This window comes from Carassius gibelio, chromosome A19, assembly GCF_023724105.1.
Source record: "Carassius gibelio isolate Cgi1373 ecotype wild population from Czech Republic chromosome A19, carGib1.2-hapl.c, whole genome shotgun sequence".
NCBI lineage: Eukaryota > Metazoa > Chordata > Actinopteri > Cypriniformes > Cyprinidae > Carassius > Carassius gibelio.
The window spans coordinates 28715898-28737538 of record NC_068389.1 but is presented as its reverse complement, the minus strand read 5'-3'; the positions used below and the strand labels follow the sequence as shown (position 1 = coordinate 28737538).

Genomic DNA, 21641 nt, shown 5'->3' with positions numbered 1-21641 from the left:
CTAGAAAAAAATTCTGGGGGGGAATTGGCAGGGGTTATTAAAAGTTTTGGATTACAAGATTCAGGTCAGACAGCTGGAGGGGAGGGTTTAGGTTATACATGGTTTAACAGTAGGCAGGAGGCATCACGGTTGGATTATATATTTTTGTCAAAATCTGTTAAAGTTAGTAGCTACACAAGGCAGCCAATGTGGTGCTCAGATCATTGTTTAGTTGGGGCTGGGGCAGAGTTGGAGGCAGGGCAAAGGGGTCGGGGGAAGTGGAGGATGAATGTTACATACCTCAAAGACCAAACCTTCTGTAAGGTTTTCCAGGTATTATATGCTGGGTGGTGCAATTTAAAAGAATTCTACCAGTCACATTCTGACTGGTGGGAAGGGGTGAAGGAGAGGATTAGGTTTTTTTGCAGGGCATGGGGTTTAGCTTTGGAGAAGGCTAAGAGGAATCAAGTGCGTCAATGGACTAAAGAACTGCAAGTTTTATGCTCTCAAGGTCTATTGAGCACTGTGCAAGGGTGGAAGAAAGCCAAACTCTTGCAGGACTCTTTGAATGAACATTATAGAGGGGAAGCACAGAAGTTTGTTATGCAGTCAGGTGTATGTCAGCGTGTGTTAGATGAAAGGCCTACAAAGTTTTTCTTTTCTACTGTGAAGGGCAGGCAGAAGCGTAGCAGTATGGAATGTTTAAATACAGAGAAGGGTAAGGTTTACTCAGTTGAAGGAATGCTCAAGGCTTCAGTTGCCTTTTATAAGGAGCTGTTCGCGAATAGAGAAATAAGAGAGTCAACAACGGAGGGGTTTCTAGAGGATCTGGACAGGACCTTGGAGGAAGAGGAGGCAGGCAGGTTAGAGACGGAGGTCACCTTGAAGGAAGTAGAGGTAGCAATTAAGTCCTTGAAGAGAGGCACGTCTCCAGGTGGTGATGGTCTCCCAGCTGAATTTTATCAAGCCTTCTTGCCTTTAGTAGGCCCTGAACTTATTAAGGTCTATCAGGAAAGTCTGGAAGTGGGGAAATTGCCTATGTCTATGAGGAGGGGGTTGGTGACCCTCCTGCATAAGAAGAATAGTAAGGAGGATTTGGCAAATTGGCGGCCAATAACTTTACTTACTACAGATTATAAGATTCTGGCGAAAGTCTTATGCTTACGCCTTAAGGGGGTGTTAGATTTGGTGGTTCATCCAGATCAAACTTGTGGGGTTCCAGGAAGATCAGGCAGCCTCAATTTAGTTTTGATCCGGGATTTGATCAGTTGGGCTGAGCAACGGCAGCTTCCTTTGGCAATCCTGAGCCTTGACCAGGAAAAGGCCTTTGATAGGGTTAGCCATTCTTTTTTGTGGTCAGTGTTGGAGAAGCTTGGATTTGGCCCAGGGTTCAGAGCCTGGATCCAGCTTCTGTATAGTGAAGCTTTCAGTCAGATTAGGATTAACGGGTTCTATTCTGAACCAGTGAGACAGTTGGGTGGTGTGAGGCAAGGGTGTCCTTTGTCACCCTTGTGCTATATACTGTCTTTAGAGCCTCTGATTAGTCGGCTACGATTAACAGCAGCTCTGACTGGTGTAGTAATGCCAGGTGGAGGAGGGATAAGGGCAAAAGTGTTAGCTTACGCAGATGATATGACAGTCTTTTTGACCACAGAAAAAGATTTTGCAGTGACAGGAGAGATTTTGCATAGTTTTTCTGAAGCCACAGGGGCCAAGATAAATGTCAGTAAATCTTCAGTGATGTTTGTAGGACGGTGGAGTAAGAGGACTGTGGTTCCAGGAGGGTATACCTTGTGTCAGGATGGCATGAAAATCTTGGGTGTTCATTTCTTCAAGGTGAATAGTGCACAACAAAATTGGAAGGGGATGTTGGAATCTTTACAATCTAAAGTAAACCGGTGGAGTGTAAGGGATCTGTCATTATGGGGTAGAGTACAGGTAGTGAAGGCAGATGTGTTGCCCAGTATTAATCATCTGGCTTATGTTTTTCCCCTACCTTTTTGGCAGGGGAGGAGAATGGAGAAGTTGATTTTTTCTTTTATTTGGAGAGGGAGGACTGAGCTAGTATCAAGGGCGCAGATGTTTCGTCCTCTGGCTGAGGGAGGCAGAGGGGTGCCGTGCCTCCCTTGGAAGGTTACGGCTTTGTTTATTGCATTTGCAGCTCGCCTAGTGGTACAGGCTCCAGGGCATAAAGCACATGTGTTGGCTCACTTTTGGTTGGGCTGGCCTTTGAGGCATTTAACAGGGTGGAGTAATAGGGTGCCTTGGTCTCTGGATAGACCTGAACATTATAAAGTGGCGGCAGACACTATTAAAGAAAATCCTTGGTGCTTGGAAGAGTCATTGTTGTTAAATCATAGGAAGCTGTATGATAGGTTGAAGGAGAGCTCAGTTAAGGAAGCTAGAGGGGCAGGGCCTCCAATTGAAGTGAACTGGTTGTCCTTGCAACCAGATTATTTGGTAGGGAGGTGTAAGGATGTGAACTGGTTGGCAGCATTAGGGAGGCTTCCAGTACGGGAGCGTTTATATAGGCATGGTCAGGGCAGATCTCCTTTGTGCCCAGTGGGTTGCGGGGGAGAAGAGACAATTGAGCACGCCTTGTGGTCATGTCCAGGAGCAATGGCTTTATGGGAAGCAGTCACTGGGTGGTGGAGAGAATGGGGAGGACCACTGATTACCCGGGACTTAGTGTTGTATGGAGGAGGGTTGGGAAATATAGAGAAGGATCAGAAAAGAGTAGTATGGGTAACTATCTCAGAAGGGAAGCGTATCTTATGGGACTGGCGTCTAAGGTGCCTGAGGAAGCAGTTGCCTGGTTTAGAACCTCAAAAGTTATTTTCAACACTTTTGGCAAGTTTGGTTAAAGAGGTAAATGGGTATAAGGTCGTTTATGGAGAGGAGGAGACGAGGGCTGTATGGGGGGGACTCCCTCGGGTAGGGGTGGGATAAAGTCTTGGGTGTCAAAAATCTAGTTTTGTTTATGAGGCACTGATAGTAATGTGTTGTTCACTTTATATGAAGTTATTTTTGAGTTCGGAATGTTCAAACTGAAAATGTGTATGCCTTTGTTACAAGTGGTTCATTTGTAAATTTGTATGAGTGTATGGATTTAATAAAAAAAAAAAAAAAAAAAAATCTGTTCTTATCAGTTTAATATCTGATACGTCCCCTATCCGGGGACCATATATTAAATTGATTTTTGGATACTGGAGATGGAATAGGGGCTTGCTCCGTCCACTCCGCGCATTGACCCGGTATTGCAGTACTTCCGGGACCGGTGCATCCCCATTTGGGGAGATAAAATAGTTAACGTTAGAGGAGATGGTAGGCGCATTTGAATCTAGTTTAAAAATAAATTTAAAGCATTCTCTTTATTAGTATATGTATATTAAACAGAAATGAAATCTGCAGTGAAACAATAAAGATTATGTAATATAATTTATATTGTATGAGATGTATGCTCCCTGGGGTACACTTTAATTAGTAAATGGAGCATGATGTAGTGGTCTTTATAATCACAATATTTGATTAACGGATGTTTGATCTACTGAAGACATGTCTGAAAATAGAATTCTGTTGCGTATCAATAAATCTGAAATCCCCTTACGATAAACAACTGTTTAATTAGTTCTAGTGCTGAATTCCATTGCTATGTTAATCAGTCATAATCAGAAATTAAGGAGAAAGTGTGTTTATGTTTGTTCTCTTCAGGGTTTAGACTCCTGTCAGCTTTTACTAAAGACATACAGTGAAACAGTTATTCTGCAGCTGATCTTAATACACGTGCATTTGTAGGAGTTTCCCTTTCAGACGCCTTCTGAGATGAGTGACAGCTTTCTAATGATTATAAATGTGATATTGCTTTAATGCAACAGGTTTGCTTTTATGAAATAAAACAGTTAGTCGATAATTGATGACAGGTTTCCTTTTTACAGTATCATGTAATATTTCTATATTCAAAACTTTATATTTGAAACATTACTCTCACAACATTGCATCCACGTCACTTGTGATCTTAAACAGTGTTAATATTCCTAACATGCCACTTTTGTTTTGTACTGGTGGCATGCTGGATGTGTTTCAGGTTTAGTCTTCTCCAGATGTTCACTGATGGACTGGAGTGCTGTGGATTATTGTGATGTTTTTATCAGACTCTCATTCTGACGGCACCCATTCACTGCAGAGCATCCACTGATGAGACACTGATGCAGTGCTACATTTCTACAAACCTGATGAAGACACACACTCATCCTGATCTTGGATGAACTGAGAGTGAACTACTGCTTTAAGACTTCAGGATGTTCAGGTACATTCAATTATAATTATTCTGACTTCTAAACGAAGAACTAAAATGTGCATGTATTATATATTATAATTCTTATGTATATTACATGCTTAAGAATAAAAAAGTGTGTTCTGGACTGTTGTGAAGCTGTATGCATGGTGGGCAATGAAGATATTTAACTAAATCGAAACCGAATCGAATGGTTTTCTTCAGAACACTTTTAAAATCCATCAAGTGATGAAAACATAGCATTAAACATCAGTCTGCCGCGTGTGTCTACATGACATGATTTTAATGTGAAACACTTTTCATACATTACACTTATTTGTTTTCTGGAAAATTAAATAAAAATAAATCAAACCGTTCTATCGTATTTCAATGCTTTGCTGCAAGGATGATTTTGACTCTTGGATTGGGGTTTGTTGGTAATCTGCAGGTCACTTTGGGTCAATAAAAGTCTTTTAAATAAGAAAGGTGCACAGAATATTCTCACATTACACATCCGACCCATGAAGCTGATGCATGTGAACTCAACACTGGTGCTTCTGTAGAGGCACTTCAGAGCTGCTCGAGCACTAATGGAGCGCGTCCCATCACTGCTGCGTCTGCGTCTTCCTCCGAGTGTATCTGATGATGGGGTTGTGTGGCGTGTGGATCATAGTCGTGTAGTTCACCGCGGGAAAGTGTCCTTCGACCAGCTCGAAGTCGTACATTCTCAGCAGAGTCGACCAGATGGTTTTAATCTGAACGTAGGCGAAGTTTTCTCCAATGCAGCGGTGACGACCTGCCAGAGATCAACCCACGAAGACCAGAAACATCAGTGCAGTGACTTTAAACCACATGTTTGTGTTCAACAGAGCAGAAATACACAACTGTTATCTACATGCTGACTTGATAACCCACTCAGAGTTTCTTAATGCATTGCACATAGTTCTCGCTTTCTCTGGGAATCGAACCCATGACCTTGGTGTAGCTGCCATTTAATGCTTCTGTATTTAAAGTTATTGTCTGGAAAGATGGTGGTTAAGATACCACAGTTTTAGATGACACTGACAAGTCTAGACCGCAAACACTAAATAATGCAAGTATAAAGCTCCCAACAAAAACAAACAAGAGCAGGAAACGGTTTTCTTTAAGTTGCTTTGGACAAAAGCATTCTTCTAAATGAATGAATCAAAATGTAACTCTGGTTGTTTTTTACTTTTGTAGTTCGATTGATATTAGCAACTTTAACCTGAACATTAGCAACGCTGCTGTCACTTTAAGACCTAATTCATGCTTTTCATAACGTCAAGAGAAAACGTGCTGAGATCAATGATCAATGACGCTATTTGTCCCTTAATGTTTTAATCACACTAGATCTCTAGAATATTACAAATGAACATTCAAATTATGTTATATTATGGGTGGAAATAAAATCATGTTCATTAAAATCATGACAAGAATACTGGACATGTCAACGCTCCTATAACATTATTTCCTACAATTTAAAAGGTATGGTCATCAAATGATTCTTTAGGGTCTTAATGAAAAGTCTGTAACCGCTTGGTTCAAATTTCTTAACGCCAATGTAAAAAACACCTTTTAACCCTGTCAAAAACAATGTAGAATTTTTGTAGCATGTTCCTTTAAATGTTAATGAGCTCTGCTGACTCCGCCCCTCTTCCAGCGGCTCTCTGAAAGATTGTTTACTTGAGTTGAGTTTGTGTGTATAATTAACTTCGCAACAAATGTCAGTTGATTGTTTCTTTAGTGGTTCAACATAAAATATAATTAATTTGGGTAAATCTAAAAGCTAGTCTTTGGTCTTTATTCAGTTAATTTAAAATTACTGTTTCTGTAAAAGTATGAAGAAGTATCATACAGCTCCATGTATGCACATACAGCGATAAGTTTGTCCTCCATTGTTGTTTCGGATTTTCCCTCCGCTCGCTACGTCATAAACGCATCACTCCTAGAGCAAGCTCCTGATGGTCTAATGAGTTTCGCCAAAGTTCAGTTTAGTGTCAAAACGCCTGAAACGCTCAATTGCACTTCATCTATTGCGCAAATCAGTGGTGTGTTCAAAACAGACGCGAATTAAATGTTAAGCGTTAGTGATTTACATGTTAAGTCGATGCAAACACGCAAATAGACATCCTGTGGCACGTTTTGTGCGAATGAGGCGGCACAAATGACATGGCGCGAATTGAGCGTTTCGGGAGTTTTGACGCATGTAACGCGAGGAGCTTATCATCTCTGAAATTGGCAAAACTCATTTTTAAATGGGTGCTGTCTTCATAAATAAACTGCATATTTGAGTTTAAAACAACTACATTCTCGGCTGAAATGCTTTGAAAACTACATTTCATGACACGATAACAGTACTATTTAGAAAATTATCCAAATAAATGGTGGTAGGAAATCACAATGCTGTGTGAACCCACCCCCCCCCCCCCCCCCCCCCGCCCCCCCCCCTCCTCCCCGCGCGGTTGATGCGAATACTGTGGCTCAGTGGTAGAGTATTGTGTTAGCAGTGCAAAAGGTTGTGGGTTCGATTCCCAGGGGAACACTTTAGGTAAAAATTATAAAATCTGCTAAATGCATAAATGTAAATGTCCAAATACACGTGAATATGCGCGCCCCATAACTGTCAATCAATCTCTGGTGGGAGGGGCTTGTTTTCATGATCAGCTCTATATGAGAAAGGGTTAAAGATTTTTTTTGTGTCCGTCAAATTTCTAAATGTTTACCGTTATATCGCCCACCTGTCACGAGGTCATGAGTGAACGTCGCGCTCTTTCTGATCAGACTCACCTGCTCCGAATGGGATGTAAGCGAACTTCTCTCCGGCGGCGGGGTTGTCCAGCAGGTATCTCTCCGGGTTGAAGTCCATCCGCTCTGCCCAGGTGTCCTGCAGACGGTGGTTGACCGTGGGAGACACACACACCTGGTGTCCCGGGGGAATGGTGTAGTCACCCACCTTCTGTTGAGCAAACACAGAGACACTGCACGGTCCGAAGTACTCTTGGCTTTAATATCATCAAACAGCCAGCTTTCCTTTAGACTCTTTCGTACCTGAGGCGTCTTGGCCATCCTCATCATGGTCATTATTGGTGGTCGCAGTCGGAGCGTCTCCTTCAGACAGCGATCCAGCAAACTCAAGTCTTTCAGCTGCGACAGACGCCAAAACAGTTCTTTAGTGTCTCGAGCAGTGATGTGACGTTCAGACATGCAGCTACCTGAAGAGCATGTTTCTACTTTCTGAATCAACAGAGTTCTCCTTTCCGTTCTTTTATTTGGTTTAACATGGTGCTAGCAACAGGAAGGTCATGGGTTCGATTCTCAGGGAATGCAACTGATCAGTTATAAAGCTTAAATGCAATATAAAGTGCTTTGGATAAAAGCATATGCCATGAATGCATTAAAGAAAGTTCAGATGTGGTCTGAAAGGTTAATGACATTTATTAAATATTTATAACATATAAAAAAAGTTGTAATTTAAATTTATTAAATTTAAAATTAAATGTATGCATTTAGCAGACGCTTTTATCCAAAGCGACTTACATTCAGATTATTTTTACCTATCATGAATTTAAATAAAGCATTTTAAATTTCAAATGTATCTTTTAACATCATTAATATACTATTATAGCTTTTGTTAATATTTTGTGTTTTTGGATTTGTTTATTTTTTTTAGTTTAGTTTAGCACTTTAAATGAAATGAACACAAACATGTGCAATGTTCTCTTTGGCAGCTAATGAAATATAATATTTTATTTCAGTTAATGATTTTTAGTTTATTTATAAAAATAGATTTCATTTTAGTTCTACTTAACTGTAATTATTGCTTTTTTTAATGTTATTAATTTTTTTTTTTTTTTTTTTTTTTTTTTTTTTTTTTTTTTTGAAGCACAGTAGTTTTGAAGCTGCATAATTAGTGCAAAACCAATCACAATTATTCTGGTGTCACAATTATAGCAACAATGAGTTTTGTCTTGAGGACAGTCACACAGAATGACTTCAGTAGCTGGTTTGCTGTTGAATCTAAGAGCACTGAAGAGTGACCTGGTCGTAGTGCAGAGGAGGCAGATCTTCTCCACACACACGTTTCTGTTCGCTGTAGCAGCGCTCCTGCAGTGCTCTGTCCCGCGCCAGGAAGAAGCCCATCCACGCGCTGGTGGTGGAGGACGTGTGCTGTCCCGCTAACAGCAGACCGATCAGCATCCCGGCGATCTCGTCATCACTCAGAGGACGGCCGTCTCTGCACAGCACAGATACAACACACTGGAAAAACTATATACTTCATACTGTATTTTCCAGACTAGAAGTCGCACTTTTTTTTTCATAGTTTGGCTGGTGCTGTGACTTTTAGTCAGGTGCGACTTATTTATCAAAATTACTTTGACATGAACCAAGAGTTCACATTACCGTCTCCAGCCGCCAGAGGGCGCTCTGTGCTGCTCAGTTCTCATGTAGTCTACACTGAAGACATAGAGCTGTTTTTGTAATGTTTTCTCTTGGTTCTTGTTTCTAAATAAATGCGACTTATAGTCCAGTGACTTATATATGTTTTTTTCCTCATCATGACGTATTTTTGGACTGATGCGACTTATACTCAGGTGCGACTTATAGTCCGAAAAATACGGTACTTGAAATGTCAGTATGCAATCATTTGCTTTTGTTCACAGGTCTTTAAAAAAAAGCTTAAATAAATAAATAAAAAGCCAGAGTGTGTTTGTGCATGTATACAACATGAAAATTTGTGTTTTTATATTAAAATGTATATCATTACATTTATAGTAATGTTACAAAACAATTAAAATATTATTATTATATACATATTTTTTTAATTATAATAAATTATTAGAATATTAAAATAAGTTATATAATTTAAACATATAGTTATCATATAAAGGCATGCTTGTGCATGTGTGCAAGAATAAAATATATTTTTATGAGTAATGTAATTTTATATTAAAACTAAATAATAATTGTATATTTTATATGGTTAAGAAAATATAATATGAATTATGTTATCAATTAATTTCAGTTAGAAGAAATTATTCTACATATTTTTAAAAAATTACATAAACATTAGAAAATTATATTCAGTTATAGGAAATTATTGTAAATTTTAAAATAATTTTTTTCCATAAACATTAATTAAAATTATCATATTTTATGAATACAAGTATTTATGTAAAAAAAATTGTTTTATGTGTTCTGTAAAATACAATATATATTATAAATTATACGAATTTAATACAATTTAAAATGTAAGATATATATTTGAATAAAATCATATGTGTAGTGTGTATAATAAAAACAATTTTATTTTATAAAAAAAGTTTACCCAGTATGAAATTTTAATTAATTGCAAATTAAAGGTTATTAATGAACAATGTTTCACTAAAGTTCCAATAGTTGAAGATGATCCAGATGTGTGTGTGATGGTAACTCACTTGTACGTGGCGTCTATGAGCGTTTGCAGGATGTCGTCGTGTTTCTCCGTGGCTTCTCTTCGCTTCTTGATGACGTTATAAAAGATTTTCTTGATCTCTAAGTGAGCGCGATCCCTCCGTCTGAAGAAGAAAGCACAGAAACACAAGCTGGTGTGAGGTGCGAGCTCCTGTTCTCCTGTAGATTGGGTGATGATGCTGTGGTACCTGAAGCTGGGCAGCGGCAGCCATCCGGGCAGCAGCCACGCCTCGTGAGTGAAGCCTCCGTCCAGATCGGCGTACAGCTGCGCCACTCTCTCGTCCAGCATCCCGCGGATCTCACAGCCGTGCAGACAGCGGCTGGCCGTCAGGATGATCAGCTCCGACAACGCCTCGAACAGATCTGACCAGAGACAACACCGCGCACATGGAGGAACAAAACTTTCAAGATTTAGCCCGAAATGTAAAATGTGCTTTAAATGCACACAGCCTCGGATCATTCAAGATGTAGATGAGTTTGTTTCTTCATCAGGTTTGGAGAAATGCAGCATTGCATTAGTTTCTTAGCAATGGAAGTGAATGGGTGCCGTCAGAATGAGAGTCTGATAAAAACATCCCAATAATCCACAGCACTCCAGTCCATCAGTGAACATCTGGAGAAGACAAAACCTGAAACACATCCAGCATTAAGATGATTTTAACTCAAACACATAGAGTCTATAATCCATAATAACACTTCCTCCAGTGAAAAAGTCTCTCACAGATTAGTTTAGATCTGTTTAAACGCTGCTTGATCTGTGCAGATTTCTCTCCTGATTCAGACCAGAACACTTTTTCACTGGAGGAAGTGTTATTATGGATTATAGACTCTATGTGTTTGAGTTAAAATCATCTTAATGCTGGATGTGTTTCAGGTTTTGTCTTCTCCAGATGTTCACTGATGGACTGGAGTGCTGTGGATTATTGTGATGTTTTTATCAGACTCTCATTCTGACGGCACCCATTCACTTCCATTGCTAAGAGACTGATGCAATGCTGCATTTCTCCAAATCTTCTTGGATGTTCTTTATGGTGAGAAACTGACGGATGCAGAATAAATGCGTCTCCTTACTCCTCTCTCCGCGGTCTCCCCATCGTTTGAAATAGTCTTTAGTTTCCTCTTCGATTATTTCGACGTGTCGCTTGAACTGTGCGATGTTCAGCCCCGTCTTCAGCATCTTCTTCTGCTCCAGAAACAACTGTGAACAGACACAGATCAGAATAACACTGAATGTGAGACGAAAGCCTGGTCCAAATGACCTCCACGCTCTGTGAAGAAGAAGTGTGTGATCTTACAGGATTGGGCACGTCGTACGCGACTCCCTTTCCGAACACTGGTGTGGTGAGACGTGCATAAACGTCCTCCGCGTTCAGATCCTCGTTCTTGCTGTTGAACATGAGTGCGGCCGCGTCGCTTCCCAGCAGATACGTGAAGGTTTTCCCAACCATCGTGAAGCTGACCACAGGCCCGTACTACGAGACAACCACATCAGCACTGACATGAGCTCGGATCGCTCTGTTATTACACACCTGCGTCTGAACCACTCTCACCTTCTCGTAGGCCTGCTCCAGAAACTCAATGGGACTCCTGCCGAACGCCACGGCGTGCCCGAGGAAAGGAATACTGGACGGGATATGAGGAGGATACTTCTGAGGAAACCAGAGGACAATCATCTTTATAAGTGACGGTCAACAGATCCACAGAATGACAGACAGATTGAAAGATAGATACTCAGCTAACAGAATGTTCTTCCAGTAACATTAATAGAATGTTATCTGGTCTTAAAACATTAGCATAAAACATTATCATTAATGAAATTATTATTATTATTATTTTAAATACTTTAGTTGGACACTTTAAAAAGCTGAAATTTTTTTTTTTACTAGGTTCAGAGAACATTCAAAAGTAACATTCCAACAATGTTTACAAAATGATCAAACGGAACGTTCCATTAACGGTCACATGTAACATTTTTAAATATTTAAAAAAAATAAAACGGATGTTTTGTATCTTCGCAGAACATTACGAAATCACTGGAAACACTGGCATGTATTATTAGAATATATATGTATGTATGTATTAACATTTACTGAAATTTACTACACGCATAATTACTCACGCATGCACATTACATGATTTTCATGCACAGAGCAGGTCATGGGTTTTAGGTGATCAGGTGCACTCACTGTGTCTCCAGCGTGCTGCTGCTGCTGTCTGAACAGGAGTTTGCTCAGGTATCCCAGTGTAAGTGTGAACACAGAAGCGCAGAGCAGCACGGAGCTCAGACTCATCTTCTGCACGGTGTTCTCCAGCAGCTGACCGCTCACCTCCAGGATCGTCATATCTCTTATTATTCACTCCACAGCAGCACAGGCCAGGAAAACCGATGGGTTTAATAAAGCATGCAAGAAACCTTATTAAGATGCTGACGATGTTCTAGACCGCTGATGTGCGACTGGCATATTTCTGATACTCTTATACGCTTTAATACATGGCCGTCTCGGCCCCGCCCCCGCCTGATGTGAGCAGGCCGCTCATTGGTCGTCTGGGTGTGTCCATCAAGTAAGTCCATGCTCCGCTTCCGCCGTCTCGCGCGCTGATTGGATGACGCTGCCTGAACTGATGTCTTTCTATATGACGTCACCTGAGTCGCTCATGGTCCAGTTTCGCGTCGAACTACTCAAGAACACGGGCGTTACATATCGATTACATATTGAATCGGTTCTCTGAGATGGAAATATTAAAGATGCGTTAATTGATGCAGTTGAATGCCCATACCGCAAAACTGAGGTCAAGCAGGGACTAACATTTCTGAGCTGATAATTTTTTTTTTTTTACAGAATTTTCCCTCTAGGGTTTAATGAATGATCTGTAATGTTTTCTTTATTGATTCATGTTTGATCTGAGAGCGTTTGATTTTGAGTCCAAGTGAAATGGTTTTGCGGTGATTGTTTGATTTTGATGGAAGAGTCAGAGGTTTCCAGAATTTACTTTGAGTATTTGGATTTTTGTATAAGGTTTTAAGAAAATTAGTGATGGTTTCAAGAAACGTGTTTAGCTATTCAGTAAAAACTGTAATATAAACCAGTCAGCCATCAGCTATGCTGTCAGAGCTGTGTTTTTCTCAGAAACGTTTAAGCAACAGGAAAACTGTAAACTTGTGTTTTCATTATTTTATTAATTTAATTATATATAGATATACCTTCAAAGTTTCCAGCTAACATGCTGCATAAGTTCAATTATTTTTCCAAAGACACAAAACGGTTTTGATTAACTCATGCCAGTTAAATCCGATTTAAAAAAAAAAAAAGTTTTCTCATACGTTCCCAAGAAGCGCCCCGCAACCAAGACTTTTATTTTGAAACAGTTTGTTTACGTCTGAGTGTGCGTCTTGCGTCACGCCGTCGCTCGGCTCGAGAAGCAGCGTCGAGGTCTTCGTACCACAAACAGCTCATGTTTTGTGTTTGTAAAGTTTAAAAATGACGGTGTGCAACTTCTTTCTTCAAGGTCGCTGTAGATACGGAGACAAGTGCTGGAATGAACATCCAAGAGGCGGAAGAGGAGGAGATTTCAGAGGAAACCAGCAGCCCAGCAGAGGAGGTCAAACACACAATCATTATATATTACATTCTATATTTAACAACGTTATGTTTTTCATGATTAAAACAGAATCCAGATAAAGCCTGATTCAATCGAGTGTCTCTTACTAAACAATTACCATAGTATAACCAGAGTAATATATTACTAATTCTAAATCACATGACAGAAATTGTAGTTAGTAACGTAATCCGTTACATTACACGTTTTAGGTAAAGTAATCAGATTACTTTTAGATTACGTTTGACCTAACTCGTTATCACATTGATTTAAATAGTAAACTAGTGATTTAGTGCTGTTTAGTTGAACTTCATTCATCAAAGAATCATGAAAAAAAAGTATTTCCGGTTCCAAAAATAATATTGATAATAAATCATCGTATTCGAATGATTTCTGAAGATCATGTGACACTGAAGACTGGAGAAATGATGCTGAAAATACAGCGGAGCATCACAGAAATAAATTAGATTTTAAAGTATAATAAAATAGAAAACTTTTATTTTAAATTGCAATTATGTTTTACAATATTACTGTAGTTTTCTGTATTTTTAATCATATAAACGCAGCCTTGATTATGCAGAATTATTTTATTTATTATTTATTATTATTTTCCGTTCTATTTGGTCAGTGCACATAAACAGATTTCAAAGACAATAGAAATAATAATAAAGTTGCATATGATGTATGATGCACTTTTGAGTTCAACTGGTTGCATTTACTATCAATTTAAAATATAATACATTTAATTTAATTTGCAAAGAAATACAATAAGTGTCTGAAAATATAACATTCACTATATTCTCTCTTCTGTACTGCACACTCTTTTAATAATAATAACACTATATTAATATAGTAAAGTGAGTTTTTAAATACACTCTGGTCTAGTTTGCAAACAGGCACTATTTATGTTTTAGGAATAATAATTTTCGATATGTAAACCTCAAGATCAGAAGGTTTTCTTTAAGTATTTAAGAGCTGGACTGACCGGTGATGCTGGTGTTTCTCAGGTTATGGGAACCGTGTGTGGATAAACCCGTCTCAGCGCAGCGGTGGTGATTATGTGCAGCAGTCCTCGTTCTCTCGTGACGGTAATAACGACTGGAGCCGAGGAGGAGGAGGAGGAGGAGGAACGCCACGAGACGTCAAGAGCTCCGACTTCAGCTTCAGCAGCCAGAACAGATTCTCAGCGCTCACCTCACACACTCCTTCTGAGAAAGATGCACAGAGCTCCACGGATGATGTGTAAGAGCTGTTTCCTCTGATGCATTAACCAGCATACACACACACACACACATGCCTGAAGCTGCACGCTTGCTTTTATTACAGGGACACAATCCAGAAAGACATGGAGGTCTGGCAGACTTCGGGGCAGTGGCCGTTCTCCTGTTATTCTGTCCTCCCCGGCAAGCTTTCGGGTGAGTTCAGCACTCAGACTTGAAGTCTTTCGCCTCTGGTGGGCTTCACCCAGTGGAAATGTTCTCTTGTTAACTGTTTGCAGGGTTTGTGGAGGTGTCTCCTGAGGAGCTGAGGCTGGAGTATTACAGCGGCCGAGTGTCTGGTGATCTACAGGCTTACGTAAGACCACCACTTCACTTCTACAGCACCTGTGGATTCCAGGGAGCTTCTATGTGCACGATAGTTAATGTCAGGGATGTAGAAACAAGTCTCTTCTGCTCACCAGGGTTAATTAAAAATGCTGTAAAATAGTGAAATATTATTCTAATGTAAAACAGCTGTTTTCTAAGTGAATGCATGTTAAAGTGTAATTTATTTCTGTGATGCACTGCTGTATTTTGAGCCACACAGTGTATTGTTGGCTATTTCTTCAAATATCCCCAGAGACTCAAGACCGCAGGGTCACACTTCTAAAGCATGTGTCACTCCTTCAGTTTCTGTGGTCTGTTATCTTAGCTGTGTGTTAGTTGTGGAGTTGTAAAGCTGTGTGTGTTGTTTCAGATGAGCTCGGTTCAGCAGCTGGCGGATCAGTGGAGGAGCAGAGTCCAGGAGCTGAGGAGCATGAGCAGCTCCACTCGGATCAGTGTGGTGAGACCTTCAGCAGCGTCCTCACACACACACACACACACACACACACACTCACACACAGCTGACGTCTTGTAATTGATGTCCCCAGATCTCCGAGCTCAATAACCCCAGTCTCCAAACATCCACCCCCGGCTCCGGCTTCGGCTCCACCGCGTCAGGGTTTGGAGCCATCTCTTCATCATCATCCTCATCCACGACCGGCTTTGGAGCAGCAGGTTTGTTCAGGATTCAGTCAGAAATCTGCATTTAGAGAGCCTCAGAAGTGTCGATATTGAAGCACTACGTTGTTATTGCCTAATGTGTGCCTTGATAAAGTCTCTTCTGTGCACTGAGGCTGCATTAATTGGCTCAGATGCAGTAAAAACTGTATGTGTAGTTCTGCTGGTGTTTGTCTGAGCACTTCTGTGTTGTTTTCTCAGGGTTTGGTCAGGGCTCTCAGAGCAGTAGCACGTTCAGCTTCGCCCCGTCTAAGACTGGTTTCGGAGCGGCGTCGAGTACCCAGCATGCCTCTGGTGTAGTCAGCGGTGTGTTGGCTCAGCCCTCGTCAGGTTTCGGCTGCGCTCCTGCTGCGTCTGCGTCCTCCTTCTCTTTCTCCGAGCCCCAGGCCAGCTCTGTGTCTGTGTCTGTGTCCTCGTTCAGCTTCAGGCCGTCTCCTGGCGAGTCCTCGGCGTCCGCTGTGCTTCAGAGCGGCTCCAGCGGTGTGTTCGGAGCGGACACGGCTCTGTTCTCCACCCACACTGACCTCACAGCAGAGGAACTGAAGGAGTTCACCTCCAAACGCTTCACGCTGGGACAGATCCCTCTCAAACCGCCTCCTGCGGACCTCCTGGTGCTCTGATGGGCTTGTCTTTTAATGCTGGATTATTAAATGTGTTTATGGACCCAGAGAGTGTGTGTCTGTGTTTAAGGAGTTTGAGTAAGTCTAAGAAAAATGCTGCATCCTGGTCCTAAAATAATTATTGCACACGAAGGAATGAGAACAAATATAATTTTTATCTGTCTATGATGAACATCGGGATGCTTTGTATTTTTTTTAATTAGTTATTTAAATTATATATATATATTTATGTCATTTTTATTATTCCTTTTAGTGTCTGTATAGTTTTTAGTATTTACATTTTTTCAGTTTGAGTTTGTTATTTTAGTGCATTAATATAAACTAAAGGAAAATTAGAAATGTGTCTTTGGCAACTAGATGAAAAAAAATGTTTTTAATGTTTTATTTCAGGTAATCTTTTATTTTATTAAGTTTTAATTCACTATAATTAATTAACTGTAAATTTTGGTGTTTTAGCGCTACGTAAAATAAATAAATAATCTAAGCTTACGAGATTAAAGTTTATAATATTTCGAGAATAAAATTGAAATTATGAGAATAATGTCAAAATATTATGAGAATAAAGACAATATTTTTGTTTAATTTTTTATTTAAAGTTATAGTTATTTTTTTTTGTGTTTTATCATTATTTTTATAGATAGATACATAGAAATAAAATAAGCCTGAATGTTATTGTTTTAGTTAACTCTAATAACCTCGATTCATGTTCATAATGCGTTTATCATTATTTTTATTTTTAGTGTTTGGATTTAGATTTTCACTAAACAATAATACAGGAATGATTAACGTTGTTCTGACTTATGCATGCTTTATGAGGGATTGATTATGATTATGTGTGCTTTCTTAAATCTTAAACAAACCGTGTACACAATCAAAATGAGTTTATTTGAAAACGCGCATTAAGAAGAACAAAAACATCATAAATAATACAAGAACAATTACACAAACCTCTAATAGTTAGAAGACCGCATGTAATATTATATACTATATAATGCACAAACACTGACAAAAGAACAGTGTTTTATGAGAGAAAGCATGAAATTTACAAATGCAGAAATGAAGTCTGTTGTCCATGAAGCCACCGGTGAAGAAATCTGAGTGAATGCAAATCTGTGCAGACTTTATTAAGTTGTTTATTAAGACAATAAAACTCTACTTTGCACAATCCCCAGAAGAGATGCCTATGAACTGCTCTCGGTGCACATCACGTCTGTAAACGTCTTTGTTCCCTGATGTGAGGACAGTGTTGCAGGTCAGACTAGAACCTGTGAGAGCCGCGTGAGCACCAGGACTCCAGGTGTGCTCTGTGTCCAGCTCGAGGGGATCAGGATGATCCCGTAGATCCAGTCCGGATACGACTTGTTCTCCTGCAAACACCCAGCCATGATCAGCTAACAGCACATCACTCTTTACCACTCACAGTTTAGTTATTATTCATAGTAATGCATTGGTCATATTAATTAACTTACATTACTGAAAAAAAAATATTTTTGGCTATTGCTACAAATATACCCCAGAGACTTAAAACTGCTTTTTGTGCTCCAGGGACACATATTTATTTATCAAACATGTAGCAGTTGGCAGCAATAAATTAAAGTTTAGGGCCAATTTGAAAATTTACAAGCGCGAATCTTTCATGATTCGTGATCTCGCTGCGAACTCCCGAACTGATTCAAATGATTCGCGAACCCGCTGCGAAATCCCGAACTGATTCAAATAATTTGCAATCGCCAAACTGACCAAAATGATTCGCGAACCCGCTTTGAACTTAAATAATTCGCGATTCCCATAACTAAATGATTCGCGAACCCGCTGCGAACTCCCGAACTGATTCAAATGATTCGCGATCGCCAAACTGACTCAAATGATTCGCGAACCCGTTTTGAACTCCCGAACTGACTCAAATTATTTGCGATCGCCAAATTGACTCAAATGATTCGCGAACCCGCTTTGAACTCCCGAACTGACTCAAATGATTCGCGATTCCCATAACTGACTCAAATGATTCGCGAACCCGCTGCGAACTCCCGAACTGATTCAAATGATTCGCGATCGCCAAACTGACTCAAATGATTCGCGAACCTGCTTTGAACTCCCGAACTGACTCAAATGATTCGCGATCCCGCTGCGAACTCCCGAACTGATTCAAATGATTCGCGATCGCCAAACTGACTCAAATGATTCGCGATCCCGCTGCGAACTCCCGAACTGATTCAAATGATTCGCGATCGCCAAACTGACTCAAATGATTCGCGAACCCGCTGCGAACTCCCGAACTGATTCAAATGTTTCGCAATCCCCAAACTGACTCAAATGATTCCCGAACCCGCTTTGAACTCAAATAATATATTCAGATATAAATGTAATTTAAAAAATACATTAATAATTTTCAAAGATTGCACCTGTCCAACATAGTCTATTTAGCCGTCAATACTGTTGACGGTGTCCTTTATCAGTAGGATTTATATTTATGCTCAACATGAAGTATAGATATTGTTGTCATGAAGACAAGAGCATGGTCTGTCGGCGGCCTCCCTCTGTCACCTACAGCAGCAGCAGCGCGTCAGGCACAGTTCTGGTGTGTAAAGACACGCAGCAGAACCGCCACGCTCACGCCACGCAGCCAGTGTCACCGGCCTGAGACTAAGGAGGAAATGTTAGGTAAAAATGTATTATCTATCTATCAATAAAATCTCCCATCCGCGCTCGCGACCGCTCGCACCTCATGTTTGCGGCTGAATGTTCATAATTGATGGATGAACATCTATGCCCGGGTAGAGTATATCAGCAATCCAGCGAAGAGAAAAGAAAACTAAAAGTAAAAAAACAAAACAAAACAAAAAAAAACATAAAGTTGGCTTGACATTGGACGTTCGAGAGTCTCAAATTTAGGGACCGTCTCTAAAGTTACATGCGATATTGGTGTACACTTTTCTAACGTCAGTAGCATTTGAGGAGAATGACTTACAGTCATAAAAACAACTGTAATTGTTCACGTAGGTGTCAGGTATAATGCACAATTGAATTAAATGTTTGATATTTATTAAAATAATCCGTAAATCATATGTAAATTATGCTACTCTTTCACATGGACTCAAAAGCAAATTTGAAGCTCAATAGCATTTGAGGAGATTGTAATTGTAAATGTGTTCATTTAGGTGTCAGCTACAATGCACACCTTATACATTTTTTATATATATTAAAATAAAGTATAATCATTTAGGTAAAGTCGAGGCCAGTTTATCACTTTCAGGCACATTCCTGTGAAAGATTTTTTTTTTTTTCAGGTTCCCTTATGAAAATGACCCATGGTTTTAACAATAACACCACAAATCATTGTCCTTGTAGCCATGGCAACTGCAAATTAACCATGGTTTTGTTACTTCAAATAATAATTTACAAAGAAGTATTAATATACTATAATATTTTTGTTTGTTGTTGTTGTTGCTTTAAAAACAGAATTAAGCCATCAATAGCCTTTAAAATGACTTAAGATGCATTATTTAAAAAATAATGATGCAATAATGATTGGTTAATAATAGCAGTGTTACAATACATAATGTAGGCAAATACTAAATAAACAATGTTATGTACATGTTATTACAAATGCCATGTGATTGCTGCTGTTACACTTACAGGACAGGATACTGACCAAACATTTAATTTAAATATTCACTAAATCTTTCATTTTTGGACACCTTTTTGCTATAGATGACACAGGCTTTATAATTTCTTCAACAAAAAACGTGCATTTCACAACCCTTACAAAAATAAACCATGGTTTTATCAGAGTAAAACTGCTTAGTTTCCTTTTGCATGATTTCTGAATCCTTGAGACTATAAAATAAATTAGAGTCATAATAAAGTTATAGCCACAGGTAAATGTCGAGAGCTACAATTGTGATTTGTAAATAATACAATTGATTAATTATTTTTTTTTTATTTGATTAAAGTTATTTTTTCACCCCTATATTAGGGTTTTTTCCATCATCGTATTTGAGGAAGGGGGGCACAACAATAAATCCTGCTTATGGGAACCCTTAAGGTGTTGTTATACACGTCTCTGGGAATGTGTGCTCTACTACACACACACACACACACACACACACACACACACACACACACACACACACTGAAGCACGCGTGGTGTTTTCAGCTCTTCACTATATTGACGCATGATGTATGCTACACATGTGCACGCAAGCGCGCTATGATTAACACTAAACAGAAGAAAATCAGTTGAGTCTCCCCAGCTGGAATTGGCTGTTAAAATCTTGTGTTTCTTATAATAAATTGACATATTGATAACACTGAATCTTTTATAATGCTCTTAATGACATGTGGATGCATACTGTATGCATTAGTGAGTGTGTGGTGCTTATGGGGTCTGGTCACTTATTCCTTATATGAACTGTTTCAAATGCAAGACATTGATTGCATGAGATTAAGTTTGTAAATGATAGCTGTGTCCTTTTATAGTGTGCACATATATTTATCATCAATCTGTGATAACTGTGACTAAATTCAGTACATATACGTCTGCCATATGTTGCCACCCCTCAAAAATTCCTGCCCCCTTCTCACCACCCCATCAATATTTTTCAAGATCCGCCCCTGTATATATATATATATATATATATATATATATATAGTTTATTATATTGCTCCAGACTCATATGGAACACTTTTATGAGCTGGACAGTTGTAGTCACTATAAAGTGTTGCATATAAGAGGTACATAAATAATCTTTCCTTCTGTGTGTTCCACAGAGAAAAACAACATGAGAAAGAGAAACTGATGAGCGTTCTCTGTTGTTGACCTGGAGATCTTAATGTAAGATTAGATGAGCGTCTCTCAGTATCTGTTGGAGAAGGAAGCAGTCACCGGTTGAGACGGACCTCGAACCTCTCCGTGGCTCTGAAGCGATGATGGAGTAAATCACGATGGCTGTGTATATAGACGTGAGACCGTTGATCACCGAGATGATGACTGCGTCCTGCTCACAGTTATTACTGCACACACACACACACACACACACACACACACACACACACACACACACACACACACACACACACAGAGGAGTGTTTCTGAAGTCAAACTGAGCGGCTGTCAAAGGCTGGAGATACTGACTGGAGCGAGGTGTAGCTGGAGAAGGAGATGAGTCCAAACGCCAGAGAGAAGGAGTAAAACACCTGCGCTCCTGCGTCCAGCCACGTGGAGGGATCCAGCAGCTCGTCCAGCTGCACACACACACACACACACAGCATCACATCTGCTCTCTCTCTCTCTTCTGTGCTTCAGCTGGATGTGTGTGTGTCACACTTACATCAGGAGTGAAGAGGAACTGGATCCCGCTGACGGAGCATTTGAGCGTCAGGCCTCTGATCAGGAAGATGGTCAGCATGAGGTGTGTGTGTGTGTGTGTGTGTGTGTGT

At 39.8% G+C, this 21641-nt stretch overlaps 2 protein-coding genes and 1 non-coding gene across 4 annotated transcripts; 2 read left to right on the top strand and 1 right to left on the bottom strand.

Moving 5' to 3' along the window:
* Positions 1-3082: 3082 nt before the first annotated feature.
* On the top strand, positions 3083-3267 carry LOC127936299 (U2 spliceosomal RNA). Its single transcript, XR_008148257.1, has one exon. It is a non-coding gene; the product is annotated as a U2 spliceosomal RNA (small nuclear RNA).
* Positions 3268-4539: 1272 nt separating this feature from the next.
* LOC127935110 (lanosterol 14-alpha demethylase) lies at positions 4540-12213 on the bottom strand. Of its 2 annotated transcripts, none has more exons than XM_052532716.1 (10): positions 11911-12213; positions 11275-11373; positions 11020-11196; positions 10796-10922; positions 9913-10087; positions 9709-9828; positions 8312-8507; positions 7322-7417; positions 7061-7229; positions 4540-5048 (listed from the first exon to the last, which is right to left on the bottom strand). In XM_052532716.1, the coding sequence occupies exons 1-10, from the start codon at positions 12064-12066 to the stop codon at positions 4858-4860; spliced, it is 1506 nt and encodes a 501-aa protein (XP_052388676.1). In that variant the 5' UTR covers positions 12067-12213; the 3' UTR covers positions 4540-4857. The 2 variants fall into 2 exon arrangements, with proteins under 2 accessions (XP_052388676.1, XP_052388677.1); XM_052532717.1 differs by having other exon boundaries at positions 11275-11370.
* A 107-nt stretch (positions 12214-12320) lies between these two features.
* Positions 12321-16251, top strand: nup42 (nucleoporin 42). The gene is made up of 7 exons (XM_052532721.1): positions 12321-13324; positions 14329-14563; positions 14648-14736; positions 14820-14896; positions 15278-15364; positions 15453-15579; positions 15784-16251. Exons 1-7 carry the CDS (start codon positions 13204-13206, stop codon positions 16200-16202), a joined length of 1155 nt encoding a protein of 384 aa, XP_052388681.1. The 5' UTR covers positions 12321-13203; the 3' UTR covers positions 16203-16251.
* Positions 16252-21641: the final 5390 nt, after the last annotated feature.